General features: G+C 42.9%; 1 protein-coding gene across 1 annotated transcript; it reads left to right on the forward strand.

Moving 5' to 3' along the window:
* The first annotated feature begins 816 nt into the window (after positions 1–816).
* SPTY2D1 (SPT2 chromatin protein domain containing 1) lies at positions 817–20734 on the forward strand. Its single transcript, XM_064163250.1, has 6 exons — positions 817–971; positions 10868–10982; positions 12158–13753; positions 15037–15193; positions 15867–15944; positions 17087–20734. The coding sequence occupies exons 1-6, from the start codon at positions 912–914 to the stop codon at positions 17181–17183; spliced, it is 2103 nt and encodes a 700-aa protein (XP_064019320.1). The 5' UTR covers positions 817–911; the 3' UTR covers positions 17184–20734.
* Positions 20735–22170: the final 1436 nt, after the last annotated feature.

A 22170-nucleotide genomic window follows, 5' to 3' on the forward strand; every position in this document is an offset into this window, starting at 1 on the left:
GTTTCTATGAGCAGCAGTGTAGCCGAGTTTTTGTCGAACGGATCTAATAGGAACGCAGCTGACAGCTAACGCAAGGAAGTCTTCGGTCGCTTGGTGTTCTTGCAGTTCTCCGGGTCGTCAGACTTGCGAGCATGTTCGGACACACGCGGAGCGTTTTGCTTGGCCACTCCGAGCGCCAGCATTGCTCCCGAGAGCCCCGTTCACTCATACGGCCAGGAGCGCAGCGCTGCTGCGGCCGTGGCGCCATCGCTGGCAGCCAAGCACCGTTTATTCAAGCCTCGCTAAAGATCTCTGCGGAGACCGAGTACCGGCACGTACCCGCCCCTGGCGGCAGGCGTTCGGCAGGAGCCGGCAGTGAGCATGGCCGGGAATGCGAGGGGGACAGGAGCACGTGTCAGGGATTGCTCCTAGCAGCTTTCGCCTTCACCCCCCGGCAGCTCTCGACATCCCCACATCAAGAGCTGGTGTTAACAAAAAGACTCAAGTGGAGGAGCGGAGCCGTGCGCGCTCCTTTGCTGACGCGTCCCCGCGCGTTTCTCGGGGAACGAACTCCGGCCCCAACGCCACGGCGGCGCCAGCTGCCGGCCGAGGGCCGCGGGTGGGGGCGGTCCCGGAAGCCGATATTTAGGCGGTCCCGCCGCGGCGCTGGGCCCCGCCGGCGCTTCGGGGGAGCCGCGGACGCGCTCCGGCTCCGCACGGCCCGGCCCGGCCGCCCCAGGGACGCGCTTCCGGCGGCCGCAGGAAGTGACGCGGGAGCAGTGACGCCGCGCGAGGCGAGGTGATATAAAGGGTAGGCGGCGGCCGGAAGCGAGGGGAGCTGAGCGGCGCGGCGGAAGCGGGCGGGGGGCTGCTGGCGCCGGAGGGAGCGGGGAGGTGCGGAACGGCTGCTTCGCCTTCTCCCGCAGCCAGCCATGGATTTCCGCAATATTCTCGTGATGGCCTCGGAGCAGCAGGGGCTGAACTCGGTGCCGGTGAGCTAAAGGGGATGGGGGTGCTAGTGGGGCGGTGAGGCCGGGGCACGGTGACCGTTGCAGCCGTCAGGACGGTGGTGTCCCGGCTGCCCGTCCTCATGGTGGTCTTCGGGACGGCAGTTGCCGGCGGCTTAGGGCCGGGCCGTACGGGGGCTGAGGGGCTCGGCCAGCCCGCGTTCCCCTCACGGGACGTCGAGGGGCTTGCTCGGGCCGCTGCCCTCCTGTCTGAGCACCCACTCCGAGAAAGTCGGTTGCAAGCCCGGCGGGCACTCGCGGTGGTAGTTCGCCCCGCCCGGGCCTCTCGCCCCGCCGGCCGGAGATAGGCGCTTTCAAGGGTTGGAGAAGCGTCTGTGTGCCGAGGTGCAAGCGGGGCTCCCGCTGTCAACAGGTCCCCGCACGCTGAGAGCTGGTAAGGGGCAGCAGGGTTTGCACCTTCTGGTCGCCGAAAATAGCAAGATCCCGAGAGCTAACGGGGTGTAGGGGAAGGCAACGGTTGTGGCTGAAAGTCGGATAAGTCCTTTTGTTTGCTCTGAAAACAGAAGCCTGCCACGTCTCAAATGCGGGTCGGAGACAAAGAATGACAAGTTTTTGGGGGTGAATGTGCCGCATTGTCCAACATCTTCCTGTCCATATTGCTAAGGATACTTCGTTGCCTGTGACGACTACATGGGATTGATTCGGAAGGCATTTGGGTTGTTATTGACTGTTGTTCTGTAGTCTGTGTTTCAGCAGTTGGTGTTTTAACTCTGGCTATCGGGTTTGTTAATTGAGTACGAAATAAGCCTCTTACCTGCCTGAATGAAGGCTGACAGTGGGAAGAGCGTGTGGCCTTTTGGTACATTAATACACTGAGTTTTGTTCCTTTGGCAGGGCCCAAATTATAAGTCTTGTCTGCTTATTTGAATAAAAAAGTATTTTCTTCTTGGTAATCACCAGCTAGAGAAACACTTCTGCTGTCTGGTCTTTAACTGAGTGCTGGACTTCTGTGTTTCCATGATTAGCTTGCTTAAACCAGTGCAAATGAGAGGAGCAGCAGTTTTTTAACATAAAATACAGAGAGGAAAAATCATACTCTCTAGGGCTGACTGCTGAAATGGAGACACTCAAGAATTAAGAGTATCCTCAGTCTCTTAGTATCACCAATAAAATTCTGGTAATGTCCACTAGTATCGTGGCCAGTTATCAATATGGACCAGCCATATGGTAGGTAGCTTGTCAGAGTCCATCCTGTTTTAAAAGCCTTCTAAAATGTAGTCTTTAGTATTTAGGCTGGTTGACTTTGTTTCTGACTCTGCATGGTTTGTAACATAAGTAATGGAAGTATCAAATACATAAATAAGATACAGAATGCCTGGTTTATGGCTCTTAAACTGTTACACAAAATTGTCATTTGGGTTGTTGTAGTTATTACTTTAGGGACTTGAAATGTCCCCTTTTTCCCTTGGCTTTCTCATGCAGTATTAATTCTACCACTGTTTTGTCACACATACTTATGAACTGTGATGGTGAACTGGTGATGTATCTGCTACGTTCTCCATTGCAGCTGTGGTGGTGGAGAGAGGAATCGTACTAGTTGTGCAGTGGGTGAGGGTGCTTTAGTCCTTTTAGAAAAGCAGGATTAGGCTTTGCTTACCTGATTAACTCATGGGGTGAGAGTGCAACTGAATCCATTGCTGAAGCAGTTTGGTTTCTTACTGTTTTAGCACATCATGGTGCAGCTTTTGACTGCAAAGTTTGCCTTAGTCTCTGAGCAAAAGTGGAGCTGCACTTAGTAGTGCTTGAGTTTATCTGCAGCTGTCAGACTTCAAAAGAAGGGCCCATGGAGGCTTTCTGATCAATGGACATCAAAGTGACTCCACTAGATTAAAGCTAGTACATACAGCAAGTTCTTACAGGAAGAATGTAATTAAATATTGTCATTGAAAATACCATACAGACTAATTACAGCATTTACTGATGTGTAAAGTTACCAGGTTTCTAGAAATGATAGCTCCTGCATTAATCAACATATCCCTCCCTTGAAGAAGCTAGTGTGCTAAACTAAGTATTCAGCATCGGTTTTAAGTAAAATAGAGTAACATCTACAAGTGGTGTACATATCTTGAAAGTAGAAAGTATAGAAAAACTCTACTCAAGAAATAAGTCTCATAGGAGAGGGACCTGCATAGAACGAGTGTTGCATCATGCCCCTGTAAAAACAGATCTGCTTGTTCATCTCCCTATGGAAATCGAGACTCAAAAGGGACGTTGCTGAAATCAGCCTTTCTTTGCCCTATTAGCTGCATCAGGTTTTGTTTCTAAATACAACAGCACATCTGTGAGCTAGGGTGTAAGCTATTAATGATGTGTTGCTAATAGTCTTCATAGCAGCTGCTGAGGAGAGCTTCTGTTCTCACCCTGTTCCACAGGGGCCACAGTGCTGTTTGTGTATCTTGTTACATGTGTCCCTGTTAGCAGTTCGTCAGATTTCCAATGTCATCTTGCTTCCTTCAGACACGATGCTAGTTGTGAGGTTTAATGCTGATTTCAGTAAGGTATCAATAGTTACTGTCGCTCTTTTTGGCAAAATTGTTATGCTGTGAGTTTTGTGTGACATAATGGATGTGGTGAAGCACTGTGAGATGTTTGTGTGGAAAATATTCTTCCAAGTATGCAATTCTGTTGCAGCTTTTTAAAAAACACTAAGTGTAGTTGGAACCAAGTCATTGTTTTAATTGGTTTCTGATGGCATTAGTAATGTAATATAAATGGCTTCATTTAGTTCCCTACACCTTCTAACTAAGGATAAATCTTTGGTATATGGATTACCAAAAACCCCTGATACTGAATAGCATTTAAACACAAAGAGGTGACCCAAAACTGAAACATCTTGTCATCCACATCAGCACTTGAAGTCTCATTTGAAGTCACAGCGATACGATGAGTATGCATCCTTACAAACCAGCCTCTGGTGAACCTAACATACGTGGAGCTGCCAGAGTATTTGTGAAGAGCACCTTGTCCATGGCATTGTGATCTACAAACCATAGAGCACCTGCCTGTAGGCAAGAGAAGCCCAGCCCAGAGAAACTGGGAGAGTGGCAGTGAAGTACAGATTGCTGCCAGAGACATGATTAAAAGTTTTCTCAAAACAGGGTCTAGAAATGTTTTGTGTTTTGTCAGCATCCACAGGAGAAGAACTGAGATTTGCAACATAAGTGTTTGGCAAGGACTGAGGGCTTTACCCTTGACTTGACTGAACTTGATAGCTATGTTTCAGGAGTCTGCAAGCAATGAGTAAAATGTGTAAAACTTCCAACTTTTCCTGATTTCTTTCTGCATAAGTGGTTGAAAATGGGGAATATAATACCACTACAGAAAGGAAAGCATAAAGTATGCTTTTAATTTTTTTCCTGTGCAAAGCAACATGTAACAGGAGAACATTCCATTTTTTCAGCTAATGGTTCAGCTTGGGTGTTGTGACAGCAATTGTGAAATCTTAACATTCTTTTGTGGTTTTCAGAGCAGAATACTATGAGGCTGCTAACTTGGTTTGGAGAAGTGAGAACATTATGAGCTGATAGTCCAAATCCTCTTTTCAATAATGCTTTTTTCTTGGTAGATGTTGTTAGAACCTGGAGAGTCCAAAGCAAATTTAAGCGTGCTGGGTAAATGTTAGAAGTTTCTTTGCCTTGAGTTTCTTGAAGCACAGTCTCAAGGTTTGAATCCTGTAAAGATTGTTAGATGATACAGCAGGAAAAAAACCCCACAAACAAAAAAACCCAGCTTGAGCTGAGTGCCTCTAGACAGGCACCCTCCAGAAAGAAATCTTTAGGCAATTATACCCTTGCAGTCTAAGTTTTCCTTCCCCTCATGTGCGTCTTTGCTCCAATAGTGAAATTTGTGTCTGAGGTCTTCCAGTTCCTCTGTCTTCAAGGAATTGGAGAATAGTCTGGGTTAGAAGAGACCTCCAAAGGTCATCTAGTCCAAGCCCCTCTGCAGATGGGTCATTCCTTCTCTTATCTCAGGGATACAACTTCTGCTGGGGAATGTGGCTATCTTTTCTGTTGACAGATGTGGTTACCTTATTTTTCATGGGATGCCCTGGTCTTGAGGCCTTGCTTTTGATAACCAAGTGTAAGTTCAATTTAAGTTCACTGCCTGTGGCCCAAGGCTTTAGCAAATATTCATGTTCATGCTATGTGATAGATTCTGTTTGAGCTACTTCAACTGCCATTTACTTTGCTATAATTAGATAGTGATCATGTTAGTTGGGAAAACATTATCTCTGTGTGTGTTCTAAGAAGGTCTTAACGGCAGAGTGAGCTGATGGTATCTCTGGCATGGTGTCTGCAGAGTGGACAGTGATAAGACTTGCAGCAGAGGCCTGGAAGCATGAGCACAGGGTAATAGCCTGACATCCCTGTGCAGTTAGCACGAATGGCTGCTTGCACTTTGGAAAGGTGTCTTTGAGAAACTAGCATTAGGGCTCTGAGAGGGGTGAGGCAAACAATGTATGTGTGGACTAACTGGGTAAATGAACCGTTGGCGATGTTATCAGGCAGCTATACTCTTAAGAGGCATTGAAGGGGGCAACGTGGATTTCCCGCTGAAGGCTACATGCCTCGCTGAATGGTAAGGAAGAACAGGAACAATGTTGCAGCAGACTGGGGTCACATCCTGCTAGCCAAAAGCAAACGAAAAACTCCACCCTGGGAGACCTCAGCAAGTTGTCCACGCTAGATAGCACAAGTGGAATTGTCTTTACATGTTGTGTGCAAACCTATGGCAAAAAGGATGTCTGAATGTTGACCATTGTTGAAGGCAGAGCTGCTTACGACTGGGTCTAGCATTTGTTCAAGAAAGGCACTTTGACAACCTCCGGTTCTTCCTCTGCATAAAGCAGTGCCCATTTCTTGTACCTCGGCAGTGTTCAGTTGAGCTGTCACTAGGTTCTATCAGAGATAACCAGTGTTTATCACTTGAGTAGTGTGGTGTTCTCAGAACAGCTTGACCTGCTCTCCTAGAGGTTAAACATTTCTGTTTCTCAAGTTTAACCAAGTTGGCAATAGCTATGAAAAGCCAGAATAGTGCATCTGCTGCATGAATGATGAATTAGGAGTGTGCCTTGGCTTATTTTGCCTGATTTACCTGGAATCTGGTGTCTGCTCATTTGTATTGTATGGAAAACACTTTTTATCAGTGCTGGTGGAGCACCTGCATGGTTCAGTGCTTTTAAAAAAGACTACACTTAAGCTGGTTGTTTTATTCATTTCTAAATGAAGGGGAGCAAAACATGATCACCAATACTAGTGATTCACAGTACAGAAAATGGGTACTAATTTATTGATTATTTAGCTAGGTTTTCAACTTTATTATCAAGAAGTGCTGAGAGGAAGACTTCTAAATCTTAAATTTTGGATGATTTTCCACATTAGTGGCAGCGAGGATAGAGCTTGTCTGTCAGACCTGCTCCTGGATAGGACTGTTGGTTGCAGAGCAGCAAAACAAAGCTTGAAAACTGCTTCCCCATCACTTTAATTCTTTATAAGGCTTCCTAACAGGATAGATCAACCTACTGCTGTTTAGGAGTTTCAAAGGGTCCTCCTCAGGCCTAAGCCACTTTGAAAATCAAAACTCACTTGGGCTGGAGAAGATCCTTAAGATAGTGTGCAACCATTTCTTTTGTTTTGAAAATACTGATTTTTCTGGTAGCAAAAACTGCAGAAATGGAATAATTAACAAAGTTTTGCCTGTTAAGGTTACCAATGGCAAAACATTGACATGCTTAACTATGGGAGTAAGATAATTTATGTAGACACCTTGATGGCAGAAACATAATTAAAAGCTTTGAGGCTGAATAAGCTTATAATGAACTGGTCTGAAAGCAGCATAGGAAGAACGGAAGGCCCTTAAAATTAAAGGCTGGGATGACCTTGGAGATTAGAATAACCAGGCACAAGACAACAGTAATTAAGAGCAATATCCTAAAGACAGTGAGATTCTGTCAACTTCTCTAGTTTCAGCCTCATTCTGGCATCTTTAAATAAAGCAGAGGCAGATCTGAATAAAGATCAAGGTATGACCTCTAGTGACTTTAATATTAAAGCACACACTTCCATGAGAGAAATTTCAATGGAGGACCACACCACCTGAAGTGGGTAGTACTATAATGAGTTAGGTAAGTGATGGAGCATGTATACAAGGTTTCTCTGATGGAAAATTATATTACCAATCCTCTGTCTTAGTTTGTCTTGTATTTAAACAGCTGCTTTTTGAGCTCCTGGGGGCTGGGCTTGTGGTTTGTTGCCCAGCACTAGATTCTGCACAACAGTAAAGCAAATATCTCTGTGCTGATTGGCTTTGCACATTGGGCAAAGGACCTTTTTTGAAAACTGTAGTTATAGTGAGTGTACTACAGAGTGCCTCACATATTTCTAAGGTACTAATTCTCATCAACCTGTTTATGAAAGGATTGACTCTCATAACATGTGGAGTGCTTTGCTTCTGTCTGTTCCAGTTTAAATAGAACATGTCAGTTGAATATGGGCCACAGTTGAGGAAACAGTGAGAGGCAGTGCTGCATTGTGGTTTGAGTTTCCTAAACAGCTTGGTCTTGGAATACTCTTGGTGTAAACAGCACAAGTTGGGGAGGGAAGGACCTCAGCTTCCCAGGACAGAGGAGTCTGACTCTATGCTTTAAACAGTCCTAGCTATGATGTCAAATGTAGTGATTTCAGTTGTAAGCATCAAAAATTGTTCTGGGCTGGAGATTCTCCAGCTGGGAGGATCTACAAAATCACATCTCAGATTGTGGTAAACTCTTGTGCGGGGGCGAATCTTGGTAAATGAGCTTAAGTGCAGTAGGACTTCAATGTTGATTAGGCAACAGGTCTGGTTTTACTATTGCAGTGTCTGTGGATGGTCTATATCACTTTGATTTAGTAATTTCTGAGTTGTAATTGCTTCTAGAATATTTATGTAGTATCTTTGCTGGATATTTCTTTAACTTTTGATTTGGGTTTCAGAAAGATGAGGATATGAAGGTATTTGTGAGAATACTGTCTTGTGTGGCTTTTATTGCTTTAATCTGGGACTCTGTTTCACAGCTCTTTTCATTTGGTAAAGATTGTAACTTTCCATGTGTTAAACCTTGATTTTGGTTATAATCTGTTGGTGTACTACTAAAATAAAACCCCCAAGCTTCAAACAGAGTGTGTTTTTTTTTCTAAGTGTATTCTGCATTCTATCACTTTCTGGGTTTAACTGTCTTCTATTGTATTAATCTTTGCAAGGATCTCTGTTCCTCTCATTGCTTTATTTTTTCTAGCCTGTGTATAGGAAGATCAAGAAGCCTTTGTTTTTTTCATTGTATTCTAAAGCTCAATCTGATAATTGCTGCATTTATGAAAGGCAATGTCTGAGCAGTGTGCAAGTGTTTGTTAGATCCCAGTAAGAAAGGTACTGGAACTCTTAACATTGATTGAAGTAACAGTTACTGGAGATAACAGGGGAAGGAAAAAGAGGGATAGCACAGGTGACTTCTGCTTAGCTGATGGAACCCAAATAGTGGACAGACACCTAGGTGTGGCACACGGTAAATGCTGTCTGTGGTGAGGATCAGCAGCATTGTAACCTTCAGAGGTTTTTGTAAGATATTCTTGTAAGCAAGCAGCTCTTTCCTCTGCCAAAAGGGATGTTATATGAAAGCATAATGCTTAACTTCAAGATGTACTGAGACAGAATTACAGACTGGTTTGAGTTAGAAGGGACCTTTCAAGTTATCTAGTCCAACCTCCCTGCAGTGAACAGGGTCATCTTCAACTAGGTGTTGCTTAGAGCCCAATCCAACCTGACCTGAAACAGCTCTGGGAGTGGTGAGTGGGGGGGGGCATCTGCTACTTTTTATGGACAACCTAGGCCAGTGTCTCACCACCCATCCTCTAAAAAATGCCTTCCTTGTATCTTGTCTGAATCTCCCCTCTTTCTTTAAAACCATCACCCCTTCCTATGGCTACAAGCACTCCTAAAAAAGTCTGTCCCCATCTTTCTTATGGGCCCCTTCTAAATTCTGGAAGGCTGCAATAAGCTCTCCTGGAGCTTTTCTTCTCCAGGCAAGTTACTCCACATGCAGCTGGTGTATTTGCCAGATGCCAAGTAGGGACTATGTATTCTGTTACCATTCATCCAGTGGTCTCCAGTAAGGACATTAGGGTGCCAGCTTGCACCTGGCCAAGTCAACTGGTACTTGGATCACTAAATCCATGATGTATAACAGTCTTCTGTTTAAGATCTCTACAGCAGAAGCTACAGTCATCATCACTGGTGTCAGATCAACTTATTACTTATGCTGGTGAAATCAGTTACAAATTACTTCTGGAGTGATTTCTCTTTTTTTTTTTTTTTGAGTTGGTTTATTTGTTTTCACTGAATAAGATAACCTGAAACTGAAAACTGAAATAGGCATCCAGAAAAAAGCTGAAAACTGTCTGGGACCTGTAAACCTGCAGGCTTTGGTAGCTTGGGCTGTAATCTGCTTTTGTTTCCTGCTTGGTCAAAGACTAAATCTGAACTGAAATATTGGTACTGTGTTACTGATGCAGCTGTCACATTCCTCAGTCCAGTGCATGTCACTCATTCCTCCTGTTTTCCCTACCTGTATTCTGCTTTCCTGTTCATTCCTTCAGAAAGCCAAGTGCGCTTTTGTCATGGATGAGTGGAATGCATCTAGCTCAAAAGAGAAGGAGCAGTATATTTTGAGGTAAAATAAGAATTAGAGTTGAATAAGTTTGGAATTTAATGTGGTTTGGCGAGGTTCAATAGGTGTGTTGACAGGAGTCACTATTAATTACTGCATGGAAAAACCATACAAACAGATTCTGAATCCTATTAGAATGTTTTACATGGAGTCTGGAGATGCAGAGAGTAACGATGATCTTGCTCTTTTGTCACAAGGCCAAGCCTGTCCCACTGTGGCTTTAAATCCTTTTTGAATGGTTAGATCAAATCATGGTCTTAGACTCGCTCAACAGTTTGTGTAATGGAATTATCCATATAATGCCTGTAGTAACATTGAGTAGCAGAGAGGTTGGTGCTGGTCTCTTTTCGGAGGTAATCAGTGACAGAACAAGAGGGAATGGCCTCAAGCTGCAGTGAGTAGATAGGTACTGCAGGAGTGGTGAGGCACTGGAATGGGCTGCCCAGGAGGTAAAGTCACCAACCCTAGATGTGTTTGGATATGGTTTAGGGTGCACCTCGTAGAGAAATCAGTTGGACTTGGTCATCCTGAAGGTATTTTCCAACCTGAATGTTTCTGTGATTCTGTAGCTACAGGGGTTAGTAAAGTCTGAGAATATTCAGCATGCTAACAGCCACTTACCAAGGATCTGCTGTGGTTAGTAAGATCTCTGCCTCTGGTAAGGAAAGATTGATCTCTTAGTCTTGGGTAAGGAATCTGACTTTGAGAGGTGTCCCTGCTGAGGGAGTCACCTGGTGTACAGTCCAGCTGCAATTCAGGGAGGGCACAAGGTGGGCCCATCCTGATGGTAATATTTACAGTGCAAAGTAGCTGGCTGCTGGTCAGCAGTACAGACAAGACAGAGCTGTGCTTTTACCTTGCACTTCTGGGTTTTGAAGCCACATTTCAAAATGCTCTTAAGACACCTTCACTCCCTTGTACTTGATCCAGGGACCTGCTAGTTTCCATGTTCATCCCAAGGACATGAGGCCTGTTGCTCTTTAGTGTGAAACAAAGTAGGGCTGAGTCATATGTATCTGTCACAGCTCTCAGCTGCACTCACAATTTATTCTGCACCATCTCTATGCTTCAAGTCAAGTGCATGTCTTTTACACAACTCATCAGCTTTCAGAACTTTTAGATTTACATTTTTTAACTTGTCTGGCATATTTCTTTGCAGAAAAGGTACAGTTTGGCTGTTGGCCCTCCCAAAAAGGTTCCAAAAGTCAAGGGTGTGGAGTCTGCAGCAGTGCAAGCGTTTCTCAGGCGGCAAGAAGAAGAAAAAAGGAAAAAAGGTAACAGCCCAAAATATTTCCCATGGGAGACCTTCACTGACTCTTAAGAGGCTTTGTTACCTTATTTGAAGCTCTGGCAAATACAGCTGTATATGTGTTTCTGGATTTCGTGCACAAAACTGATGTTGAGGGAAAGCCAGGGCTAAGTAAGGACTAGGAATGCCTGCATGCTTGCTTAAGGAGTTAAATGTTAACCAGCTACTTACTGTTGGAAAGTAAGAAGTAGCTAAGAGGTTCTGGACTTTTGGTAACTTAACTTTGAAAAGCTTGATCAGTGTGAAAAGATGCAAAGCATTCCTATTGTGTCTTAGACTGTATTAATACACTATGTTGACTCTTATATTTGTATGGCAGAGGCTTTGAGCCACAGTTTTCCAGTACTTGATTTCCTTTTAGAAGTCTGTAGAATAAATCTAATCAATTTTCTGGAAAGTGATGCTTTTCCTAAGTCTTTCTGGTGTTTGGCTGCTCCCTCCCTTGTCTCGCCAGTATCTGGTATTTGGACCTCTCATTCCATTCATGAGCTAGTTCAGGCTGAATTTTGTCAGCAGGTCACACAGGCTCAAGATACACAGTGTATTTATGCAGAAAACAGCTAAAAGCAGTTCAGTAAGAATACAGGACAGACTGTGGAGGCACAAGGCTGTGTCAGACAAATGTCATGACCAGCAGCTTATCTGTGGTTGGCTGCTTCTGTCTCTCCCTTGCAGCGCTCTATGCATGTGCTCAGCCTGTTGTCCAATTCTTATCCCTCCCCCCAGCAGTCTATGATTCTTTCCCTTTCCTCATCTTCTCTTAAACATCTAATTAGTAAATTCTGTGCAGTCCCAAAATTACCTTGCTTAGTGTCAGAACTCTTTTCATCACCCCTAAGTCCTGTACCTCCTGACACAGTAATTCTCCTTAGTTCTGATAGCATTGTTAAAGCTGCTGCGGTTCAGTCACCTCAGTGGGTTTTGCAATAGCAGCATGTGGATTAATTGTTTGCCTTTGTTTGTCAGAGTAGCTGATTCAGATGGGTTAGCTTGCCCTGTTGGCAGACCTCTGATCACTTTCTGATCTGTGTTGAATAGCTGTTAGTCAGATACCCTTAAATATGTCCAAAATGGTTTATCAGTGTAGAAGTTGGAATAAAAAATGCTTTTGCATAACTTTCTCCTGGGTTTCCTTTATAGCACTGGAAGAAAGAAGGAAGAAAGAAGAACTCTTGGCTAGACGAATTGAACTGAAACATGACAGAAAGGCAAGAGCTATGGCCTCACGAACAAAGGATAACTTTTATGGCTATAATGGCATTCCTGTTGAAGAGAAGTCTAAAAAGAGGAGGACTTGTGAGAATGTTGCTCAGGCCTCAGAAGCTGAGCATGTAACAGAAGATGAAACTGAGCAACTTGAATATAGTCAGACTGAATCTGAGCATGAGCAAGAAGAATATGAAGACAAACCATCCAAAACTGCAGCTAAACCAAAGGCTCCTCCCAAAAGGGCACCAGCACCTCTGAATTTTGAAGAGCTCTTAAGGCTTGCTGAAAAAAAACAGCATGAACCAGTGGAAATAAAAGTAGTGAAAAAGGTAGAAGAGAGACCAAGAACTGCAGAAGAATTGAGAGAGAGGGAGTACTTGGCACGCAAAAACAAGAAAGCAGAAGTGCATAAAAAAGGCGAGAAGGAGATAAAGGCTACAGGGATATCCAGTTCTTCAAAAAAGGTGACTTTTCAGAAAGAGCCTGTAAGTGTTAAACTTACCAAAAGCTCCCTAGATAAACATTCCACAGCAAAAGGCAGCCTGTCTTCTTCTCTCAGTGGCACCGATAAGAAATCCAAAGCACCAGCACTGACTGAAAAACACTCAAGGTCGTCATCTTCCTCCAAATTTGATCAAATGGGGAAAAACTCACAAAACGGCTCCTTAAAAAGCTCCACTGGTAGCAGTCATAGTAAATTTCCTGTCAATGGTATTGGGAAGTCTGGCTCAAGCCCTCATGTGCCACCCTCAAAACCAGCAGCCAATGGGGCTCAGAAGCTGCCATCTGCAAAAGAATCCAGCCTGAAAAAGTCTGCCCATACAAAATCAGGAACTGCTGCAGCCCTTCAGCATGGAGTCAACTCCAATGCAAAGCGATCAGGCAGCAGCTTAGGAAAAGGAGGGCCTGGACATCCAGCTGGCAGTTCGAGTGCAGGACCTGGGCGATCAAGCAGCAGTTCTGGCATGGGACCTGGAAGGCCAGGCAGCAGCTCAAACCTGGCACCTGGGCGCCCGGGCGGTGGCTCAGGTGTGGGACCTGGAAGGCCAGCTGGCACCTCAAGCACAGGACCTGGGCGACCAGGCAGCAGCTCAAGTATGGGACTGGGGCGACCAGGCAGCAGCTTGGCCAGTGGACCAGGAAGGCCAGGCAGCAGCACAAACACAGGACCTGGGCGACCAGGCAGCAGCACGGGTACAGGACCAGGAAGGCCAGGACCTGGTCCAAGCACAGGACCTGGGCGACCAGGTAGCAGCTTGGGAACAGGACCTGGAAGGCCAGGAATCAATCCAAGCACAGGAGCCAAACGACCAGGCAGCAGCTTGGGAACAGGTCCAGGACGGCCGGGAGTTGGCCCAAGTGCAGGACCTGGGCGACCAGGCAGCGGCGTGGGTGCAGCTGTAAAACCGAAGTGTACTGTTGTGTCAGAAACTATTTCTTCTAAAAACCTTGTCACGAGGCCTAGCAATGGACAGATAAATGGAATGAGATCTTTCCAAGGGCATAGACCTGTGCTTCATCCACAAGGTACAAAGTTCTAGAGCAAATTATTGTTTGGTTTGTATTTTTTTTACATCTGAGTTGAAGTCTTTGACAATTATAGATGCAATTAGGAAGACTTGGAACAAAACACCATATCTGCCTCTTAAAGAGTGTACTGAGTGCATTTAACAGTAGAATACCTTTGTTTTTCTGTCTTGCTACTATTCAATTATTTTTGCCTGTGCCCTCATTCCTTGAAATACAGGTCTAGATAGTGAAAAATTGCATGAAAGAAACTGCCTGTGATGGATGTTGGTATACAAGTGCCTGTTAGAAGGAAAATTGCTTTGCTTAGTTTTCAAAGACTTGTAGTGTCTTAAATAACTGATGGTGGAAGTGACATATGAAGATTAAAACCACACAACAAACCTATAACTGACACTTAAATGTTTTGGTGAATTGACTGTAGCAGTAACCAAGCAGTTCCAGAAGTTCTTTATTGAACAGAAACAGACAGCATGGACTATATTAGAAGGGCTGTGGTTAATAGGTTGAGAGAGGTTATCCTCTCACTGTGCTCTGCCTTGGTGAGGCCACATCTAGAATATTGTGTCCAGTTTTGGGCCCCTCAGTTCAAGGACCTCAGGGAGCTGCTTGCGAGAGTCCAATTCAGAGATGCACAAAGATGCTGAAAGAAGTAGAAGAAAAAGCTGGGGGAGCTGGGGCTCTAGGTTGGAGAAGAGGAGACTGAGAGGTGACCTCATTTATGTTTATAAAGAAGGGTGTCAGGAGGACAGAGCCAGTGATAAGACAAGGGGCAATGGGTGCAAGCTGGAGCAGGGGAGGTTCCATGTGTATATAAGGACAAACTTTTTCTCTGTGGACTGACAGAGCCCTGGAACAGGCTGCCCAGAGAGTTTGGGGAATCTCCTTCTCTGAAGACATTCAAAACCTGCATACCTGCATGGATGCTTTCCTGTGTGACCTGCCCTAGGTGGTCCTGCTCTGGCAGGGGAGTTGGACTGAATGATTTTTTTTGAGGTCCCTTCCAACCCCTACCATTCTGTGATTCTGTGTGAAATAACTGCCTAGAAAGCTTTGAAGAAGAGCAGAGGTTTGTCTGATTGTTTCCTCAGGATGCCTTTGATATTGATAGGTGATGTACAGCACAGCTTAGGGGGAGGATTTCCTTTGACTAAATTTCTGAGAACTGCAGAAGTTTTCCACCTTGAAGCCCGGAGCTGTGAAATGGCTGTGCCCAAGGTACAGCAAGGAAAACCACCATTCAATTAATGTTCTTGTTTTTTTTACACTCCTCTGTCATTTAGGACTTGGAAGACCACCTATTGGTTACAAGAGGCAAATAGAAGATGATGATGATGATGAATATGACTCTGAAATGGATGACTTCATTGAAGATGAAGGGGAACCCCAAGAAGAAATATCAAAGCATATTCGGGAAATATTTGGCTATGACCGGAAAAGGCAAGAAAAATGCCAGTTCTGAAACACTGCTGAGCAAGCAACAGAGCTGAGAGCTCAGCAAATGAAGGGGTGTAGCAATAGGGGAAGTGCTGGTGTCCAAAAATGCTTTTGCACTGCAGAGATTTAACAGGCATAAGAGCTGCTTCTGTGCAGAAGAGACCTTGAGTTTTCACACAGCCTGCTGTGCTTTTCTGGGGAGCAATAAAATTTGATAGAATAGGACATAGCTGGGAGAAAACACAGCTTCAAGGTCTTACCTTTACAGTTCATAGCAACTCTTTGCTATTATTGGATGTCAAAATACTTTCTATCAGGCTGGGTGATAGGTTGGACTGGATGATCTTGGAGGTCTCTTCCAATCAAAATGAGTGTTCCAGAATTCATTGTATGTGGCTGCCTGACTATGAACTGCTAAATGCAATAGTGTCAGTTGTTCAGTAAGAGGATCCAGCTTGGTGTGACTAAGAACTGCTGGAAAATGTGCAGTCTTGTTGGTTTATTTAAATACTTCTGTCTGACAATAAGGTATAAGAAAGCAACTATTTTAAAGGCTTGTAGCACAGAATTTGTGTATGGCACAGTAATTGTTCCCTAAGAAGGGATATGACTTTGTAACTCAGCTGTTTGTTGTCATGGGTTTTGTGTGTGCTAAAAGCCAGTATTTAATTTGCAGATACAAAGATGAAAGTGATTATGCCTTACGTTATATGGAGAGCAGCTGGAGAGAGCAACAGAAAGAAGAAGCTAGGAGGTAAGCACAGATTTAAACCCATATAGGAGGTGAGGAGTTTGTTTATTGCTCAAGGTGTGGAGCTATGGTAAGAGTGAGTATCTGCTGCTTTGTAAAGCAGAAGTAAGGAAGCCTTACCATTTTTAATAAGAAAGCTTAGGGAGCAAGAGAGTTCACACAGCCAGTGGTGGGTGCAGTAGATAAATCTTGTATGTTCATTCTCCTGCCTCACAAACTTTGCCTGCAGAAAAACCCCAGCAAACCCAAGCCAATTTATGGTCAAACACCTCTTCCAGTGCCCTCACTATGAAGATCTATAAGAATTTAGGCTTAATTCTTGTTTCATGAGCCTGTACTGGAACAGTTTAGCTCAGAACAGTTGAATCCTCATGGTGATGCGGTCAAACCTTTTGTGTTGAGGTGCATGCTGCTGCGTGATGCTGCTACTTAATGAACCATGTATGTACAGATGCGCTCAGTAGGGCTATGAATGAGGCAGTAACTTTGCTGCACCCACTTCTAGTATCAAAGTAGCCCTTATTTATTGATGAGGAGATCAGTCATTGCAGATAGGAAGTGATCACTTTTGACATACTCGCTTCTCAGAAGCTGAAGGAACTATGCAGAGATGTAGCTAGAACATGGCATGTTAGCAGAGTGTCTTCCAGAGGCCTGTTCATCAGAGCCATGGCAATTAGATGGACTGAGGGAGGAGCTGTGCTGGGTTTGTAGCTACCTGAGTGGTGCCTCAAGCCAGGAAGATGCAATACAATGTCTTCCTTCTCTGTTTCACACACCCATTCTTCCCCTTAATGTCAAAGGTTCAGGTGGCTCTCAGAACTAAGTAAGCCCTGATATGACTTGTATGTAAGAGTTACACCAGCAACAACTGATGGATGTACTTTTCTTCCCACAATCTTGATTTGTTTACAAGTTTTGGGTAATTTTTGCCTGAGAACATTTGGTTCTAATGTAATGATTAAACTCTTGATTTCTTAGAGGTGTGTTCCTGATGTAATTAAAAATTCTGGTCGATGAACTAAGCTAAAATTTTAGCTCAAATGAGCCATAATTTTAGGATTGCTTTCCCGGGGTTGGGGGGAGGGTAGAAGTCAAAATTCCTGTTTGTAGCAGTTTGTAAAGGATTTAATCTTCTTTGTCAGCTTGAGACTCGGCGTTCAGGAGGACTTAGAAGAATTGAGACGGGAAGAAGAAGAGTTAAAACGCAAGAGACAGTCTAAGAAGCTGAGGACGCGTTAACTGACGGTGTTGACTTTGTTCATGTTTCTGCTACTCTCTGCCTCCATCCACCTCTTACCCCAGTTTCCATTTGCTTATTAGAGGGCAAAAAAGTATTTAAAGGGATGAAAGTACTGAAAAGCAAGGGTTTAGTTTGACCTAAATAAGATATTTATTTTTAATACTTGCCAGGGTTGGGTTTTTATGAAGAAATTAATGCACTAATGCATATTAAGTGGAATAAAATGAATAATGTTTCCATTGATTAAACCAGTTCAAGATGCCAGCAACATTATTGATTAGCTATGCACTGACTCAGAACTGTGTGGGCCCCTATACCAGTCAATCAATTTTGCATTCACTTGAAAGAAAGGAATAATATTCTTGTTCCCTGACGTTTCTTGAGACTTGGGGAATTTGTTTTATTACCCTCCTCTGTCTCCCAGCTTCAGCCTCAAAAGTATTGAGATGTCTTTTTCTGTAGAGAAACAGTTTGGGTGTAAATTCAGCCATTGCCACAGATGTTCAAAGCAATAAAGTGCTGCATATTTTCTGATTTGAGGACCCATAAAAATAACCTGAACCTCTCAATTTCTGAATAGAAAAATGCATGCCATGTGCAAATTGTACAGTTACAGGTACAGCCAAAACCCTTGGCTTTTGCTGTGTCTGGAATTCCAATCCCAGTCCAATTCAGTATGATAAATACACACCCTGAAAACAGGAACTCATAGTGTTTGTGTGTAGCCTGTGCTTTTGGACTCAAGCATACGCTTGGGAATCCTTCTCCTGCGCTGTCAGTCTTCACATTCACTTAGCAGCTTCTGCAGCATTTACAGATTGTGTACAGTGCACTTGTTTGTTCTTGCATTAAACATCTGATGAGTCCAATGATTTTAAAATGTGAAGCAGTCATTTATCTAATTAGGTTTGCTATTTAGAGAGCACATCAGAATGAAGGTTTATTAGAATGTATTTGCAGCTCTTCAGTATCAACAACTTCCTGTGAAGTAGTTAATACTTGTGATGAATTTCATCAGACCAAATCTAAACTGTTTTATACAGCAGGAGTTAGTTGAGTTACTTAATGCCCATATTTGCACATTATTTCTTACTATGCACTTAAAGACTGTTTCTTTCTCTAACCAAATTTGTTTACAATCAGCACAGGGTTCACAGAAGTCTATGGGAGTTGTACTAAGAGCCTGAAGCTCCAATCTGATGTTGCATCTACTTAGATTTCCTGAGGCTGCTGTTCAAAGCTCACCGGTATCACTTCTCAGCTTTGCCTCAAGCTCCAGGGCTCCATTGATAGTACCTCTGCCTTCAGCTGCTGAGGCTGTTACGTTTTAGTGCTAGAAGTACTTGGAAAAGTATAAAAAGGGCTTTGGGTGTCAAAAGAATAAAAAGGTAAAATTATCCTGTAGAAAAATTACAAAGGAGCCTTTCCTAGCAGGGGGCTACTCTTAACAGTGCTGCTTCTGGGAAGGAGTTCAGATGGCAACCTGTAAGGAGCAATCTTGGAAGCTGCTGAACTTTAAACATCTGACTCAGAGAAAGCAGATATGACTTTTTAAGACTTTTTTCTGTCAACGGTGTAGCATTTCACTGCCTCAGTAAAACACTGCTAGGGGAAGCTATTGGGATGGATTCCATGAACTAATTCAGTATTAGTTGCTAGGGAGCCCAGATGAAGACAATATCCTTGCTCCTCTGTATTTTTAACTTTCTATATTAACTAACAAAAACTGTTTCTCAGTGTATGTGCTTGAAGCTATGCTTGAAACCATGCAAGATAGTGCAACCTCTCTGCTTGTCTAGAAGTGTGTTGCATTTGCTCTGCTTCATTGGGACCATCTAAAATTTTCTGTTGTGGTTTCTAGAATTACCCATTCCAGAAAATTAATACTGGGACCACAAGCATGTTACTGTTTGTTTTTTTTAAATTCCTCTTAGCTGGAGAAAAGTTCTGGATGTCCACCCAGACAGCTACGTCAGCTGTGAGCAACTTCCTGCCTGGCTGGTAAAAAAAAGTCTCTTATGAAGCAAAAGAGATATTAATTCAAAATTGCTTCAGCTGGGAAATGAATCTGCATTTCAGATAAATGTAGGTTTAATAAAATCTGATTATTTAACCCCTTTCTGATTATTTAAATACACAAGATAGTTGCATTTCTTCATCTGTAGGACACTTTGTCATTTGTCTTTTAGGTGGTGACTGGAATGTACTCTGCTGGCTTCCCTAAGGCACTGTATAACTGTTTCTTCACACAGTGATCCTTGCTTAGATTTTTGTCTATATCACGTGAAAAATTATTCAAGGACACGTTTGTAATTTTCCAGTCAGGTACTTTCTCATAATTGGGTTCCAAATTTTGTATGAATGTTTTTGAGTTTTAAAGTGCTTGCATTTGCTGCTTATTTGTAAATTGGCTAGGAAGGAACTAAATTTGGAGGGGTTAATTCCTGACTTTATATCCAAACCCATTTACTGTTTGCCAGATTAACAGTGTTAATCTAATCAGAGTACTTCAGTAATTGTCCAAAGTGCATCTGAATTTGTGAATAAGGAAAACTGGAAGAAAGCTTCCATTGGGTTCTGAGGATCTGATGTTAAGCTGATTATTTAATTGTGTTTAATTCTGGGTTTGGGTTTTTGATATCTCTTTTTTTTGTTTAATTCACTGTTTGACAATGTGCCTTTTTCCACTAAATTGTGTCAAAAAAAAAACCAACAATGAATGTAGAAGTATATAAAAAGGTTGGTTAGTTTCTGCTATCTCAAATTCTATATCCTTAAACTTGATAGTGTGAAATGACATACTTTTCATAAACCCCTTCCAGCTCTGGCTTGGGTTGCACAATTACAGTAGCTACATCTTTACTGCTAATGCTAAATCAGATGAAGGGCACTTTCTTAGCATTGATGACTACTTTTTGAAGATGTCTTGTATCTACACTTGAGCTGTACTTCACTTTACAGTGACATCTTTTGGAGGCCAGGGTTTTGCATATCACAGGAAGCCTTAGTGTGCAACTCTGTGCTGTGCTTTAAAAATAAAAACCTTTCAAGAAATATATGAGATCTCTATGGAAATCTGGATTTATTTTTGTGTAAAGTCCAAAATATTATCCAGGAAAAGGAATTTTCTATTTTTTTTGCATTTTGTAACACAATCTAGTAGCTGATGCATATTTCTAGATACAGCATATTTCTGGAGACCAAAACATGTCAGAAAGAAAATAAATATATGGAGAGACTGGTGTTTAAATTGTGATGAATGTACTTCTATTTATTTTGGTGAGTGGGTGTGATGCACTGTTGAAGTGTTAATGTGTAAATAAGGGTGCTTCTAGTTTTAGGCAATACTTATTTCTTCTTTTCCTTTTGGGGGATACCATTTGTGCACAATGTCTTTTTACACAATGTGATCAATCAGGTCAAACTCGTACATAGCTTAACTGTTTTCTGGTGCTGTCAAGAAAGTGTATACTTTGCACACACCAAATGCATATACATTTTGCAGAGTATGTATCCAATAAATGGCAGGCATTAAACATTTTTCCTCCTATTTCTCATTGGTTTACTTGACAGAAGACTTCAGAATTCTGTTCTGCTGGTTTCTTCTGAGCTGTCACATACAGCAGGATCAGGCTGAATATTCTCCAAGAATTGTTCTCTAAGCAGCCAGCAAGAAGTTAGGAAAAATCAATGGAGCCACTTAAGCATTGAGAAAAGGTCTGGAAATTGTTGGTGCTTTCTGCAGTTTAGGCTTATGATATGATATATATTTGGAAGTCCATGTATTTTAAAGTGCCTTTGTATACACGTGTGCCAGCTGCCTTTAGTCTCATCCCTTTAGTGTGGTGTTTCATAAGCAGCATCTTTCTCAGATTCTTATTCCCATGTGAAGACTCAATGTCCTCGATTGCTGTCTCTTGTGGAATGGTTTACAGCTTTGACAGGCAGAGGTCAGTCCCAGTGACTGTTCCGAGCAGTGTTGCTGCCCACTTCCAGACAGATAGGTGTTGACACCTCAGTGAGCACAGCCACTTTCCCTTTGAAACAGCAGAGCCTGCATATTTCTTCTGTGCTTGAAATAATTATTTCAATCATACTGCAAATTAATGTTTTATCAGTGCCCTACAAGTACCTTGTTTTGAAGGCATGAAATCTCACATGAAAAAAAAACAATCTCAAGGGAGTTACAAGCCAAGTAGCTTCATAGGTCACTATTTCAAAGCAAATGTTGAGGTGGAAGGTTAAGAGTCTACACTGAGTTCCCTTCAGTCAGCCAGTAAAGCAGTACTTCTCCAGGGGAAATCATCATTTCACTCAGGCCTGGAAAAAAGTCATTACAGACTTTTTTCCTTGTTTGAGGAAAGTTTTTAGTTGTAATTTGAAACAACACTCCAGTGTTGTTGATCTCGCAGTTCCACAAAGAGATCTACAATTTAGGCATCCCAGTTCAGTCCTAACTTTGTCCACAACTGATGGTTTTGTTTTTCCAATGCTTAATTTGCTTTGGGGTTTTTCTCCACGGTTCTTCAGCGGAGCCAGAGGTTTTTACCAATATCCTTTTCCCTGCATTAGCAAATTCATACTTTTGGGTTTGTGTTTTTTTCTGGATACAATTTCTGCCCAGTTTCTCAACATAGCTAAGGAAAGGCATGTACCAGATGCCATCTCCTATCATGCTATGTGTGTGGAAGTTGATAGCCACTGACATTTTAGAGAGAATCAAGGGCTTCAAGGAGATTTTTGTCTTAAGGGAATGGTCTTGATTCTGACTTGAAAAACACAAGTGTAGCACTCCAGGCTTCTTAGTGCACTTGAATTTGCTGAAGTATGTTCTTACAGTTCAGTGAGTGTAACAGGATGGGATTTGAGTGCCATGCACTTCTCAATGTATTTAGCCTCTTTTGTAAACTGCATTGAGAGGTAACTAACTTCCTTGAATGACTAACAATATACTGTTTGTTATGACTGTGTCCTTAACTCTTTTCT

Source organism: Pogoniulus pusillus, chromosome 24 (genome assembly GCF_015220805.1).
Source record: "Pogoniulus pusillus isolate bPogPus1 chromosome 24, bPogPus1.pri, whole genome shotgun sequence".
NCBI lineage: Eukaryota > Metazoa > Chordata > Aves > Piciformes > Lybiidae > Pogoniulus > Pogoniulus pusillus.